This window comes from Macaca nemestrina, chromosome 12, assembly GCF_043159975.1.
Source record: "Macaca nemestrina isolate mMacNem1 chromosome 12, mMacNem.hap1, whole genome shotgun sequence".
NCBI lineage: Eukaryota > Metazoa > Chordata > Mammalia > Primates > Cercopithecidae > Macaca > Macaca nemestrina.
In genome coordinates this window covers 48379094-48395247 of record NC_092136.1, presented here as the reverse complement: position 1 = coordinate 48395247, position 16154 = coordinate 48379094, and the positions used below count along the sequence as shown (strand labels likewise).

At 42.6% G+C, this 16154-nt stretch overlaps 1 protein-coding gene across 1 annotated transcript in view; it reads left to right on the top strand.

The window, feature by feature from the left end:
- The first annotated feature begins 4855 nt into the window (after positions 1–4855).
- Positions 4856–16154, top strand: part of LOC105486957 (natural killer cell cytotoxicity receptor 3 ligand 1) — a 32310-nt gene continuing 21011 nt past the window's right edge. The window contains 2 exon segments of the mRNA XM_011750146.3: positions 4856–5148; positions 9846–10196. Coding sequence (XP_011748448.3) covers positions 5079–5148; positions 9846–10196 — 421 coding nt within the window. The 5' untranslated portion in view covers positions 4856–5078.

Below are 16154 nucleotides of genomic sequence, written 5' to 3'. Positions count from 1 at the left end.
TATCCACCTCCTGCTTCAAGTCTTCCAGTGATAGCACTGAAGTGGAAATCACAGTGGTTTCCAGGCTTGTATGCATATTGAAATCACCTAAGAGATATAAAAAATATTGGTACCTGGGTCCCATCTCCAGGTGATTCTAATATGCAGACAAGTTTGGGAACCAGTGGCAAATCATGTAGAAAAGCACCTCACTCTTTTTCAACATTAGAGAATCCATAATGGAGAGGAAACCTGGCTGATGTTATGAAGAGTCTAATAAGCATTTAGATGTCATTGAGAGCATTTATAACCATACTCCCTACCCTCCAGTGTTGTATGATAAATAAATATTTCCATTTAAATTCAAGAACCATTTAATAAGATAGCACATTGACAGAGTCCATGATGTTGGTATAGTGGAAAGTCCTGGACTGGGTGTTAGGAGTTTTAGCTGCCCAACTTTAAATAATTTTAGCCTTACAAAAAATTTGCAAAAATAGTACAAAGAATTCCCATATGCCTTTCACCTAGCTTCCTCAAATATTAACATGTTATATAACTACAGTAAAGGTATTACAATTAGGAAATTAACATTGATACAATTTATAAACTAATCTGCAAATTTTGCCAGTTACTCTACTATAAATCTTTTCTGGGCTAAGATCCAATCTGGGATCACACATTGCATTTATTTTTGTATGTGTTTGTTATTTTGAAAAAAATCATTGCAACAATAGTATAATGAATTTGTGAACCCTGAAAATTTGAGACAGGTCTCAGTTAATTTAGAAAGTTTATTTTGCCAAAGTTGAGGACATGGCCATGACACAGCCTCAGAAAGTCCTGATAACATGTGCCCAAGGTGGTCGGGGCACAGCTTGGTTTTATACATTTAGGGAGATGTGAGACATCAATCAATATATATAAGAAGTGTATTGGTTTGGCCTGGAAAGGCAGGACAACTTGAAGCAAAGGCAGGAAGGCTGTAAGTGCGGTGGGAGCTTCCAGGTCACGGGTGATACATAAAGGGTTACATTCTTTTGAGTTTCTGATTTAGAGTTTCTACCTTTCCAAAGAAGGCAAGTCAGATATGCATCTATCTCAGTGAGCAGAGGAGTGACTGAATACAACGGGAAGCAGGTTTGCCCTAAGCAGTTTTTCAGCTTGAGTTTTCCTTAGTGATTTTGGGGGCCCAAAATATTTTCCTTTCACAAATTCTAGTATACCTTGCTGTCACTCTTTCTGTCCAATTCTTTGTTTGACTGAAGCATTTCAGAATTAAGCTGCAAACATTGTGATCCCTTACCCTAAATATGTGAGTGAGCATCTCTTATGAACAAAGATTTTTTTTCTCATAACCATCATATAATTACCGAATTTGGGAAACTTAACATTGTTACAATACTATTAATCTAATGTATAGTCCATATTCAAATTTTACCAATTGTCTCAATACTGTCCTTTATAATAATTTTTTCATGATCCAGGATTTGTGTGTTGGATTTTGTTGTCAGGTCTCTTTAATTTCCTTTGATCTGGAATGGCTCCTCAGTTTTATTTTGTCTTTCATGACATTGCCATTTGTTGAGTACAGGTCATTTGTTTTATAGAATGGCTCTCAATCTGCATTTGTCTAGACTGGTTTTTCTCACAGTGTGGTCTGTGACTGGTGCTGGTCTACGCCTGGCTGTTACCTAATGGTGAGGAGGCCAACCAACATTACTCATGATATTGGAAACTTTTATAGCAATTCAAAAATAATTTTATGTCTGTTGAATCTAAGAATAAAAATTGAGGGCTTGTATTTTTATGTCTTTTTATTTCATTTCTCTAGTAATTCATTTTTATTTTACAAAATGACAGTTCTTCATGGGTTGGACACTTATTTTTTATTTGTATTTACTTTCATTTTTTAGAATTAAAAAAAAATAGTAGAGACAGGATCTTGCTATGTTGGCCAGTTTGGTCTTGAACTGTTGCCCTCAAGCAGTCGTCCTGTCTCTGCCTTCCAAAGTGGATCAGCCAGCATGCCTGGCCAGGTTGGACACTTTTAAAAAGAGTTCTTCGGCACAGCTACTTGGAACAACACTGGTCTAGAATGAGGTGTGTTTTGTTTTTTTTTGTTTGTTTGTTTTGTTTTGTTGTTGTTGTTTTGAGACAGGGTCTCTGTCACCCAGGCTGTACAGGCATGAGCCACCACACCCAGCAGAAAGCTTTTCTTATACTGAGCCAAAATCTCTCTCCAACTTGCTTTTGCCTTCAAGAACATCACCTAATGTGTACTCACATACGTAGGTGTTTGCTTTTCAGAGACTTACAAGACTGGTACCATGTCTTAAACCCCCAGGCTACTCCAAGCAAAACGGGCTCAGCTCCTTTACTCATTTGTAGTGATTAGGATTAGGTTCCGCTGAAAATGAGAACATTTTAAATAAGAGTAGCATACTGACTTTGCTTCTTATGTTCCACAGGTCCAGAAGTGTCATTCTAAAGCTGGTAGAGGTTTCACGAGTCATCAGGGACCCAGAACCCTTCTCTTTTGCTGTCCCCTTGTCCTAGTGCATGGTTTCCACATTGTGGTGCAAGATGTCTGCTCAAGCTCTAGGCATTACATCTGCTATCCTGCTGTCATAAAAAGGAAGGGGAAAAGAAGATCATTTTCCTTCCCTTTAAGGACATTTCCCAGAAGTCACACAGAACATTTCCATTTATATTACTTTGGCCAGAACTTGGTCATATGGCCACATTTAGCTCCAGAGTGGTTAGGAAATGCAGTCTTTTATTTTGGAGATCCCTGTGCCCAGGAAAACATTGGAGGCCTTTTTCAAGGAAAAAGGGGAAAATAGATATTGGTTGACAAATAGCAGTCTCTGCCATACTGTCCCTGGATACATGTCTTTGGGTGAATGTCCCTTATTTACCATTCTGATTGCTTGTTGGATATTTTCAATGTGTGTTACAATATGGTTCCAAAATTGTATGTGATATTCCAACAGCAAGTTGGATGTAATGTGTCATATAAATGACCTCAGTGTCAACCAGCATTTGAATACTGTGAATACTATGCATCAATAAAGAACATAGAAAGTCAGAGGTTTCCATAAATAATTCCTGAGGATATATGCTTGTTTTGTTTGAGAAGCATCGTGAGGCATCTGCTGTGTGCTTTAGGGTTGAATGAAAAGTTGGCAAAAGTATTAAAAGACATGTTCAGGCTGGGCGTGGTGGCTCATGTCTGTGATCCCAGCACTTTGGGAGGCCGAGGTGGGTGAATCACTTGAGGTCAGGAGTTTAAGACTAGCCTGGTCAACATGGTGAAACCCTGTCTCTACTAAAAATACAAAAATTAGCCGGGCGTGGTGGCAGGCACCTGTAATCCATGCTACTTGGGAGGCTGACGCACAAGAATCTCTTGAACCGGGGAGGCAGAGGTTGCAGTGAGCTAAGATCGCACCACTGCACTCCAGCCTGGGCAATAGAACGAGACACTGTCACACACACACACACACACACACACACACACACACACACACACACACACAAAAAAAAAAAAAAGATGTGTTCAGATAGATGTGATATTAGTAAAAATGAAAACACAGGTAATGACTTTTCATTCTAACGAAATATAAATGGAGAAACCTGCCAGTTTTACCCTTTAGAGTAAAAAGGGTACCAAAAAATTACTAAAACAGTAAAATTACCAAAAGTGTAATTTGATAATTTCTACAGAGTCACGTGTATGTGTCACAACTTTGTGATTCACTATTCTGGGCATGTATAAGGAGTCATCATATACCTCCATTGGAAATGTTATTTAATGATGTCACTAATACCAGACAAGGATGTCTCCTCAGGTAAGGCTCCTTGGAGGAGGCAGAGGTTGAGAAGAGGTATAATTTAGGTTTTTAAAATGCAATAGCCAGACTTAACCTTGCACATCTCTACCTGTTACAACGGTGGTCCGGAAAGCTGCAATCTGAAGGCCCCTCAGCTAGTTGCTGCCACTGTGGGCCCTCTGCGCATCTCTCACTTCTGGGCTCTTTATGCATGTACTCTGTTCTGCAGATAAGTGAGGATGTGACTATTTGCTTAGTGACAGTATCTCTAACCCTGCTTTTTCTCAGTTTTAGAGATGTGTAAACAGGCTGGGGATATGAGGTCACTTACCCACTGTCCTATAATCAGCAGATGGCATGACTGGCATTGGAGTTTAGGTCTGTCTGTGCTTTTCTGTACATTACATCCTTTTTAATGATGCGAAGGAAAAATGCAGTAGGGTCAATGAGACAAATGGAATGCAGGTTGCTGGGGAAAGAATGCAGGTTGTGCGTTACAAATGTACACACTTTACAGTGCCACTTGGGTTCTGAACTTTGCGGTTAAATTGATTTAAAAACTGGTCTAGAGGTGGTAAAACTTAAACAGCGAATGAAAATATTTGGGTTTGCTTCAGGAGGTCGCAAACCACTTCTTGGTTAGTAGAAATGGGAAATTAAGGGCCACCTTCAGGCGTTTAACTGAATCGTCCTGGGGATTTAATTTGGCTTTCGACTCAATGCTAAGGTTTTGTTGCTTTTGGTTTTTAAAGTAATGTAAGTTTATCGTGCCAACGGTAAGATATCTCTCTGGACGCGTGCACCTGCTCTCGCAATCACTGACTGCGGTCAGCATCCTCCTTAGAGCAGCGCCCCGGGCCACTTGGATCCCGGCCTCAATTTACTAAGCGAACTCAGAGGATGCCCAGAGTCCTGGACTGCAGAGCCGCTCGCGAGAGGCACCGGGGCTGTAACCGCGCAACCTCGTGCCGTGGGCGGGGACGAGGGAGGCTTCTCCGGCCGGTGTGCGCCCTGGCGCGAAAGTGAGGCGCGGGCGGGGCTGGTCACGCGCCTGGCTTCCTGCAGTGCCAACCCTGGAAATCCCGGAGACTTCGCAGTTGCCGAAGGGACCCGAAGAAGTGGGATGTGCAAAAGCGCCGGCTGGAAATCCCGGCTGTGTCTCCGTCAACTCTTCACGCAACAGAGGGCTCCCCCGGCCCTTGGTTTTTACCGGGCCGCCTGGTCCCACTCGGCGAAAAAAATTCCAGAGCTGCTGCCGTGGCGATGGCGTGGAGGGCTGCCTCCTCCGCGTGCGCGGCGCCCCTGCTTCTGTGGTGCGCACTGATGACCGCAGGTAGGGGGCGGCTGGGGTGGGCTGGGGCGGAGGCGGCTGGGGTGGGCTGGGGCGGAGGCGGGCTGGGGTGGGCGCGGCTGGGGTGGGCTGGGGCGGAGGCGGCTGGGGTGGGCTGGTTCGGAGGCGGCTGGGGTGGGCTGGGGCGGAGGCGGCTGGGGTGGGCTGGGGCGGAGGCGGCTGGGGTGGGCTGGGGCGGAGGCGCCTGGCGCCAGAGGGTCCTTGCGGTTGGCTCCCTAGCGCCCCTCCAGGGGACCGCGACGTCCTGGGGGCTGGGGGCTCTATTTTCTTTTCTTTTTCTTTTCTTTTTTTTTTTTTTTTTGAGACGGAGTGTCGCTCTCGCCCAGGCTGGAGTACGGTGGCGCGACCTCGGCTGACTCCAAGCTCCGCCTCCCGGGTTCACGCCATTCTCCTGCCTCAGCCTCCCGAGTAGCTGGGACTACGGGCGCCCGCTACCACGACCGGCTAATTTTTTGTAGTTTTAGTAGAGACGGGGTTTCACCGTGTTAGCCAAGATGGTCTCGATCTCCTTGACCTCGTGATCCACCCACGTCGGCCTTAAAAAGTGCTGGGATTACAGGCGGGAGCCACCGCGCCGGGCCTGGAGGCTCTATTTTCAAGCGCCCCTCCTTTGTGAGATGCGGAGTCCCCGATGCAACAGGTTGATATTGAAGGTCTGCCCTGTGCAGGGTCGGCACCTGTGCGAGCGGAAACGGTGCTTCCTTGGATGTCGCGCACTCGGTGCCTCGGTAATCTGCTCCTCTCTTGCATCATCCAAGGGGTCGGAGCAGAGAAGAAAATCAGGGAATGGGGAAAATAGGAAAATGATTCACCCGCGTATCAGTGGGTCCTCCTGGCTTTGCTAAGTAAGGTCTTTATTGAGAGAGGGAGGGGAGTGTTTTGATCTTGAGGTGACCTTCAAAAGTTCTCTTACTTTTTTGGGAACTCGTATGGGAATGTTCTGCGTTAACTTAAACAGGAGACTACAAGGCTGAAACGCGTATGTAGAGATATTTAAACTCATTTCTAACTAGAAGAATGGCAATTAAACAACAAGATGCTGCTTGACCCTTACTAGGCTGGCCACAATACGCTCCTGGGTACCAGGTGCTGGAGGGGGAATGTAGGAATCCCGGAGGCGCGCTCTGGGCGCCCCAAGTCACTGCAGGTGGAGGCGAGCCGCGTGTGGACCTCACCGTGGAGCGCTGGGCGGCAGCTTCACACCACGCCCTTGCTGCTTGCCGAGCAGCGTGAACGGATGTTGAAGGCAAAGAGCCAAGCAGTGGACATACAATGTAATACCCTTTCCACAGTTTGAGAAACAGAAGATACAGCCTTAAAGAGAACAAAAATGTATGTTAAACACCTTAGAATGACTGCCCAATGGGAGAGGGAAATGAAAATAAAAACGAGGGAATAGCATTTCTATACATTTGCAATGAGCAATGTGAAAATAAGACAGTTCCGAGTGAAGTGTGGGCGGCGACGAAAGCCAAATTTGCGCTGGACTCGGCGCTGGTGGCTGGAAGCGCTTCCACGCCCTCAGTCTGGGTCTCCTCGAGCTCGAAGTGGCGCCTGGGGGCTCCCACCGCGCCCACCCGGTCCCGGGCCCGGCGCCCCCTCCTCAGGAGCCTCGGGTGCCAGCCACTTTCGTCCGGTCCTCGTCCCCAAGGATGCTGGCGGTGGTGGAGAAGGGCCGCGCGGTCTCTGGGAAGCGGAGAGGAAGGAACGCCGTTTGGCTGTGCGGCGGCGCTTTAGTGGCAGCAGCAGCAGCTCCTGGGAGGAAGCTAGTTCGGGCTCGTCCAGCCACAAGGAGTGAGGCGGCCGCTGCATGACGGTCGGACCCCACAACCAGGCGTTGGTGCTGGACTTCGGCACCGGAAGACACTGTGAAATTGAAAACCATCGGAAGCTTTCGCCTAACAAATCATTTCCGCCCACAAGAAATCCCTACACCTTAGAATGGAACATCTATTTCCCGGGCTGTTATTCTGTGTGGAAGCAAATTTAAAGTGGTACAAGAAAAAAAAATCCAATCAGACAAAGGAATTCGTCAGATTTTAATGCAAGATATTCTAGCCCGTCTTTGTATGAGACTGTCTTTAAAGGTTGTTGATATAGAAAATGTTTTAAAGAACGTTAGGTTTTATTTCAGAAATGAAGTTCAAAAGAGCAATTTGTAAAGCTGTAGTTAACAATCCTCCCTGGTTGGAGGGCTCTAGAACGGGAGATTCTCTATGCAGGTTATACCACTAGTTGATTTGAGAAGATAAATGCATAGATGCTTTTCCTTGGAAACAAGACTGCAGAAAATTCCAAGGATCTAGTCCTTGAAAAAGGGGAATGCTCTTAAGCTGTTATTAAGGTACTAAACTCTGTACCTTTAAATGAAAATACATGGAGGTCCGGGGTGAGCGCTTGGGCGCTCTGAAAATAGACGACGTTTCCCAAATTTGCCTTCTAAATTTTGATTTGTTGATTTAAATCTTTTAAATTTATGTAGTCTGGCACTCAGGTTTGTATTCCTTTTAAGCACATGTTAGTGTTTTGGTATTTTCCCCTCCCCCTCCGACCCCCCAATTCTTTTTTTTTTTTTTTTTTTTTTTTTTTTTGGGTAGTCTCTTTTCATTTGTAAGAGTGACAATAGAACTAGGTGGCCTGGCTATTTCTCTCGTTTCCTTGGCTCCTCCATTCTTTGGTTGGCCACCAGGGGGAAGCATACTGTTTTTTGGTTACAGTTGACCCTATCTTCATTTTGTAGGTCAAGTCTGTTTTTGCCTTGATACATAGAACATAAAGCTTGTCACCATGTTTGCCTAATGTATTATTTTTAAAAATAGACTTGCACAAACCTTTGAGTAAGTTGGCAGGTTTTTGGATACATTTTTTGTTAACATTAATTTTGAAAACTTTATTTAGATATGTTGGGTGTGACTAATGAAAGGACATGTTTGATGGCAACAAGGGGAATTCGGTTTCTGACATTTATCTAAATATTGATGTCTAGCTCTGCATTGTTAGTAATGAGTCTGACTTCTTTGGAGTTGCACTCTTCTTTGAAACAGCAAATGTAATATTTTGAACTGTCCTTGCACTTTTTGTTGGATTGGTGTAAGCGTAAACTTGCTGGCAACCTACTGTTCTAAAACAGAAAACATCTAGCCAGTCGCAGTGGCTCATACCTGTAATCCCAACACTTGAGGAGGCAGTGGGAGGATTGCTTGAGCCCAGGAGTTGGAGACCAGCCTGGGCAACTTAGTAAGTCTCCATCTCTACAAAAAATCAAAAAATTAGCTGAGCATGGTGGCGTGTGCCTGTAGTCCCAACTACTTGGGAGGCTGAGGCAGGAGGTTCACTTGAGCCTAGGAGGTGGAGGCTGCAATGAGCAGTGATAGCACCACTGCACTCCAGCCTGGGTGACACAGCAAGACCCTATCTCTAAATAAATAAATAGGAAAACATCAAAAAAAGAGAAAATTCTCTTTACAATAGCATCAAAAAGAGTAAAATACTTATGAGCAAATTTAACAAAAGAAAGAAAGTATATACTCTGGAAACTGTAAAATATTGCTGAAAGAAATTTAAGATCTAAATAAATGAAATGGAAAAATGTCCTGTCTTAGTCTTGCCAGGCTACCATAACAGATATATACTGTGTGGCTTAAACAGAAATTTTTTTCTCGTTTTGGAGGCTGGGAAGTCCAAGATGAAGGTGTGGATGATCTGGTTTCTGGTGAGAGCCTCATTTCTGGTTTATAGAAGGATACCTTCTTGCTGTATCTTTACATGGGGGAGAGAGACATAGCTCTCTGTCTTGTCTTCATTTATTTATCTATTTATTTATTTATTTATTTTTGAGACAGTGTCTCACTCTGTCATCCAGGCTAGAGTGCAGTGGCATTATCACAACTGACTGCAGCCTTGAACTTCTGGGCACAAGGGATCCTCCTACCTCAGCCTCCCAAGTAGCTGGGACTACAGGTGCTAACCACCATGCTGGGCTAATTTATTTTTATTTTTTTGTAGAGACAAGGTCCCATTATATTGCCTAGTCTGGTCCAGAACTCCTGGGCTCAAGCAATCCTCTGGCCTCAGACTCTCAAAGTGCTGGGATTATAGGTGTGAACCACCAGGCCCAGCCTCATGTCTTGTCTTTTTCTTTCTTTCTTTCTTTCTTTTTTTTTGTTTTTTGTTTTTTTTTTTTTGAGACAGAATCTCACTCTGTCACCCAGGTTGGAGTGCAGTGGCACGATCTTGGCTCACTGCAACCTCTGCCTCCTGGGTTCAAGCAATTCTCCTGCCTCAGCCTCCTGAGTAGCTGGGATTACAGGCACCTGCCACCACACTTGGGTAATTTTTTGTATTTTTAGTAGAGATGGGACTTCACCATGTTAGCCAGGATGGTCTCAATCTCCTGACCTCACGATCCACCTGCCTCAGCCTCCCAAAGTGCTGGGATTACAGGCGTGAGCCACCGTGCCCTGCCTCATGTCTTTTCTTGTAAGGGCACTAATCCCATTCATGAGGACTCTCCCCTTATGACCTAATCACTTCCCAAAGGCCCTGCCTCCAGATACCATCACACTGGGAGTCAGGCCTCAATATGAATTTTGGAGGACTCCAGCATTCAGTCCATAGCACATCCCAAAAACTTGTTCATAAATTGAAAAACTGAACATTGTGTTCTCTTATTGCCACAGGTGATCTGAAAGTGGAGATGATGGCAAGGGGGATTCAGGCCACACGCCTGAATGACAGTGTTACCATATCCTGCAAGGTCATTTATTCCCAACCCCTCAACATCACTTCTATGGGTATCACCTGGTTTCGGAAGAGTCTGACGTTAGACAAAGAAGTCAAGGTCTTTGAATTTTTTGGAGATCACCAAAAGGCATTCCGACCTGGAGCCAATGTGTCTCTATGGAGGCTGAAGAGTGGGGACGCCTCACTGAAGCTGCCTGGAGTCCAGCTGGAGGAAGCAGGAGAGTACCGATGTGAGGTGGTTGTCACCCCTCTGAAGGCACAGGGAACGGTTCAACTTAAAGTTGTGGGTGAGTGTCTCGGGGCAGTGCCCTATAGTTCCCATTGGTGTTGGGGTTAACAACAACAAAACCCAAACACCTCTTTGAGCTCCACTTTCCTGTATTATAAAATGGTCTGATAATACGTGGATGAACTTGGTGGCTGTATTAGTTTGCTAAGGCTGCCATAACAAAATACCATTGACTGGGTGGCTTTAAACAACAGATGTTTATTTCTCACACTTCTGGAGGCTAGAAGTCTGAGATGAAGATGTCAGCAGGATTGTTTTTTTTCTGAAGCCCCTCTCCTCTGGCCATCTTCTCCCTGTGTCTTCACATGGTCTTTCCTTTGTGCCAATATCTGTGCCCTAATTTCCTCTTCTTATAAGGATACCAATCATATTGGATCAGAGCCCACCCTAATAACCCCATTTTTAACTTAATTGCCTCTTTAAATAACCTATCTCTAAATACAGTCACATTCAGAGATACTGGGAATTCTGGGAGGACATAATAATTTTAGGAGGATGTAATTCAGTCCAGCATGGACCCTCCATAGTTGTACATAAGACTTTGAATGTTTTGTCTATAGTAATTTTGGGAGTGAGAGGCATATTAATTAGGATTCACTTCCTCTGCAACTGACAGAGGAATAACAGTGACAGTGGCTATATATATAGCCAACTGACGATGGCCGTATATATAGCCACTGTTCTTCCAGGCTTTATATATCTATAGAAAGGGTCTACATAGGAGACAGGGTCTTGCTCTATTGCCCAGGCTGGAGGGCATGGCACAATCATAGCTCACTTCAACTCCAGGGCTCAGGTGATCCTCCTGCCTCAGCCTCCTGAGTAGCCAGGACCTCGGGTGCATGCCACCACGCCTGGTTAATTTTTACACTTTTGTAGAGATGGGGCCTTGTGTTGCCCAGGCTGGTCTCCAACTTCTGGCCTCAAGAGATCCTCCTGCCCTGGCCTCTCGATGTGCTGGCATTACAGGGATGAACTACCATGCCTGGCCAACAGTGGCTTTTAAAGACATTAATAGATTTTTTTTTTTTAGGACAGTTTTGGATTTACAGAAACATTGCAAAAATAGTATGAGAGTTCTCATATCACTCTCATCTTGCATACCATTTCCCCTATTATTAACATCTTGCATTCGTTTGGTACCTTGATATAATTAATGAACCCATATTGACATTTTACTATAATTAAAGTCTGTAGTTTATTCCTATTTCCTTAGTTTTTACCTAATGTCCTTTTTCTGCTCTAGGATCCCATCAGAATACATTGCATTTAATTGTTATATGTTCTTAGGCTCCTTTTTGCTGTGACAGTTTCTTAGACCTTATTTTTGATGTCCTTAACAGTTTGGTGAGGGTATTGGTCAGGTATATTGCAAGATGTCACTCAATTAGGATTTGTCTGCTGTTTTCCTCATAATTGGACTTGGGGTTATGGGTTTCTGGAGGAACTTTGCAGAGGTAAACTGCTATTTTCATCACATCAAATCACATGACTTATGACTGTTGATGTTGACCTTGACCATGTAGTTGAAGTAGTGTTTGTCTGGTTTCTCTACTGAAAAGTTACTCTTCCCCCTATTTTCATACTGTACTCTTTGAAAGGAAGTCACTCTGTGCAGCCCACACTTAAGGTGGGGGGTTACTTATGTTCTTCCTCCTTGGGGGTGGAGTATCTACATAATTTTTTAAAGAATTCTTCTGCATGGGAGATTTATCTCTTTTCTCCTATTTATGAATTTATTCAATCATTGATATCAATAAGGACTCAAGGATATTTATTTTATACTTTGTGTTATAATGCAGTACTACTTTATTTTTTCTCAAATTGTTCCAGCTTTGGCCACTGGGAGCTCATTCGCTTGGCTCTTGTGTCACATTGACATACCCCAATCATTGTAAGATTTTGTTTTATTTTATTATTTTATTTTTTGTTTTATTTAATTTTTGGAAAATCCATATCAAGGATTTTGTTTGATTTTAAGCACTTTTTACTTTTTGGCACTATAAGATGCTCCAGACTCATATTGTATATTTCCTCTCTTGTATATTTCCTGGTTCTAGTCCTAGAACCAACCAATACTCCAAGAAACTTTGGTTCCTTTTATTGGAAAATGATATTAGAAACCAAGACCAAGTACACTAAGTGTACTTTTTGCTACTGAGGTATCATTGGATTCTAGATCCTCTCAGCCAACAGAGCAAAGAAATATATGTATGTGTACTAATCTCTGCATATGTACATATCTATAAATATTTCTATGTGTAACCATCTGTACCTATATTAAACATTTGTTCTCACTGATGTCTCCAACTTTAATCCATTACCACATAGATCCTTCTCTTGCTTATCTGTAAACTCCCACTCCAACAGTGAGAAACTTGTACCCACCATACTCTGTTTATTTGTTTAATTGTTAACCTGTACTCCTGTAAGAAACAACTTTATCTACTAGAGTACAGTGCTTCTTGGCAATTCCTTTTTTTTTTTTTTTTTTTTTGGAGATTTATTTTGAGACAGAGTCTCGCTCTATTGCCCAGACTGGAGTGCAGTGGTGTGACCTTGGATCACTGCAACCTCCACCTCCCAGGTTTAAGTGATTCTCCTGCCTTAGCCTCCCAGGTAGCTGGGCTTACAGGTGCCTGCCACCATGCCTGGCTAATTTTTGTATTTTCAGTAGAGACGGAATCTCACCATGTTGGCCAGGCTGGTCTTGGACTCCTGACCTCAGGTGATTTGCCCACCTCAGCTTCCCAAAGTACTGAGATTACATGCATGAGCCACCACACCTGGCCCAGATTTTAGCCATTCTAGTAAGTATATAGTGGTATCTCATTTGTTGTTTTAATTAGCAGTTCCCTAATGACATAATGTTGGACATCTTTTCATGTTCTTGCCATTCGTATGTCTTGTTTTTGTGTGTGTTTATTGGTCGTCCAGGCTGGAGTGCAGTGGTGTGATTACAGCTCACTTCCCAGGCTCAGGTGATTCTCCTGTTTCAGCCTCCCAAGTAGCTAGGACTACAGGTGCACATCTCCATGCCTGGCTAATTTTTGTATTTTTTGTAGAGATAGGGTTTTGTCATGTTGCCCAGGCTGGTCTTGAACTCCTGGGCTCAAATGATCTGCCTGTCTCGGCCTCCCAAAGTACTGGGAATTGTATGTCCTCTTTGATGAGATGTTTGTTCAGATTGCCTATTTTTTAACTGGGCTCATTTTTTAAATTGTTATGTTTTAAGAGTCCCTTGTACATTCTGGATACAAGCCTTTATCAGATAGATGTCTCACAAATATTTTCTCACAGTCTGTGTCTTGTCTTTTCATTGTCTTAACAATGTCTTTTGTAGAGCAGAAGTTCTTAATTTTAAAAAGTTGAACTTACTACATTTTTCTTTCATGGATCACGCTCTTAACATTGTATCCTAAAGCTCATCACCAAACCCAAGGCTACCTAGATTTTCTCCTATGTTATCGTCTAGAAGGTTTACGGTTTTACCATTGACGTTTAGGTCTATGAGGCAGTTTACTTTAATTTTTGTGGAAAGTGTAAGGTTTGTGTCTATATTCTATATGCATTTTTTTTTTTTTGCATGTGAACACCTAATTGTTCCAGTATCATTTGTTGAAAAGACTGTCCTTTCTCCATTGAATTGCCTTTGCTTCTTTGTCAAAGATCAGTTGAATATATTTGTATGGATCCATTTCTGGCTTTCTATTCAGTTTCTTTTTTTTTTTTTTTTTAAATACAGGCTGGAGTGCAGTGGCACAATCTTGGCTCACTGCAGCCTCTGCCTCCTGGGCCCAGGCAATCCTACCATCTCAGCCTTCCAAGTAGCTTGTACTACAGGCTCGTGCCACCACTCCCAGCAAATTTTTGTATTTTTGTAGAGATAGAGTTTTGCCGTGTAGCCCAGGCTGGTCTGGAACTTCTGAGCTCAAGTGATCTCACCCGCCTCATTCTCCCAAAGTGTTGGGATTATAGGCGTGAGCCACCACGCCCTGCCCTATTCAGTTTCATTGATCTCTCTCTTCTTTCCCCCATACCACACTGTCTTGATCACTGTATTTTAGTAGTAAGTCTGGAAGTCAGGTAGTGTTAGTCCTTCATTTTTGTTGCCTTTCTTCAGTATAGTGTTAGCTCTCTGGGTGTTTTCTTTCGATATAAAGTTGATAATCTATTGATATCTGCAAAATAGCTTTCTGGGATTTTGATTGGGATTGCATTGAATCTAGAGATCAAGTTGGGAAAATTGACATTTTTTTTTTTTGAGGCAGAGTCTTGCTATGCTGCCCAGGCTGGAGTGCAGTGGTACCATCTCAGCTCACTGCAACCTCTGCCTCCCGGGTTCAAGCAGTTCTCCTGTCTCAGCCTCCCAAGTAGCTGGGATTATGGGTATGTACCACCATGCCTGGCTAATTTTTGTATTTTTAGTAGAGACAGCATTTCACCAAGTTGGCCAGGCTGGTCTCAAACTCGTGACCTCAAATGATCCACCAGCTTCGGCCTCCCAAGGGGCTAGGATTATAGGTGTGAGCCACTACACCTGGCCAGTGGTATTATATTTTTAATTTCAAATTCCAATTGCTCAATTGTTCATTCCTGTCAAGTAATTGATTTTTGCCTGTTAACTTTGTATCCTGCAACTTGCTTTAATCACTTATTCATTCCAGGGTTTTTTTTTTTTTGGCCAAGTCTTGAGATTTTTCTACATAAATCATGCTGTCTATGAAAAATACAGTTTTATTTCTTCCATTATTTTATTTTTATTTTTATTTTATTTTATTTTATTTTAATAGAGATGAGGTCTCACTATGTTGCCTAGACTGATTTCGAACTCTTAAGCTCAAGTCATCCCTCCCCCTTGGCCTCCCAAAGTGCTGGGATTACATTGTGTGAGCCACTGCACCCAGCCTCCTTTCTTCCATTCTAACTTTATATCTTTTATTTCCTTTTCTTGTCCTGTTATTCTAGCTTAGACTTCCATTACAGTGTTGCATAGGAGTGGTTAGAAGGGACATCTTGCCCGTTTCTGATTTTACTTTCTAACCATGAAGTGGTTAGAAAGTAACCACTAGCTATCTAACCATTAGCTATTTTTTGGTAGATATTCTTTAGCAAGTTGAGGAAATTTCCCTTTTATTCCTAGTTCGCTAGGAGTTTTTCATGAGTCACTGTTGGGTTTTGTCAAATACTTTTTTGCATTATTGGTATGATCATATAATTTTATCTTTAGCCTGTTAATATGATGACTTACAGTAACTGATTTTTGAATGATGAGCCAGCCTTGCATATGTGTAATACTTGGTTATGGTATATAATTTTTTTTTGTATTGTTGGATTAGATTTGCTAATATTTTCGTGAGGATTTTATGTGTATTTTAATGAGTGATATTGATCTGTAGTTATCTTTTCTGATAATGTCTTTATGTGGTTTTGGCAGTAGGGTAATATTGGGCTAGCAGAATAAGGTAGAATGTGTTCCCTCTGTCTACTTCTACTTTCTGGAAGAAATTGTAAAAAACTGGCATTCTTTATTCCTTAAATGTTTAGTAGGATTAACCTGTGAAACCATCTGAACCTGGTGCTTTCCTTTTTTGAACATGATTTTCTTCTTCTTCTTCTTTTTTTTTTTTTTGTTAGTTATTGATTCAATTTCTTTCTTTCTTTCTTTCTTTCTTTCTTTCTTTCTTTCTTTCTTTCTTTCTTTCTTTCTTTCTCTTTCTTTCTTTCTTTCTTTCTCTTTCTTTCTTTCTTTCTTTCTTTCTTTCTTTCTTTCTTTCTTTCTTTCTTTCTTTCTTTCTCCTTCCTTCCTTCCTTCCTTCCTTCCTTCCTTCCTTCCTTCTCTCTCTCTCTCTCTTTCTCTCTCTCTCTTTCTTTCTTTCTTTCTTTCTTTCTTTCTTTCTTTCTTTCTTTCTTTCTTTCTTTCTCTCTCTCTCTCTCTCTCTCTCTCTCTCTCTCT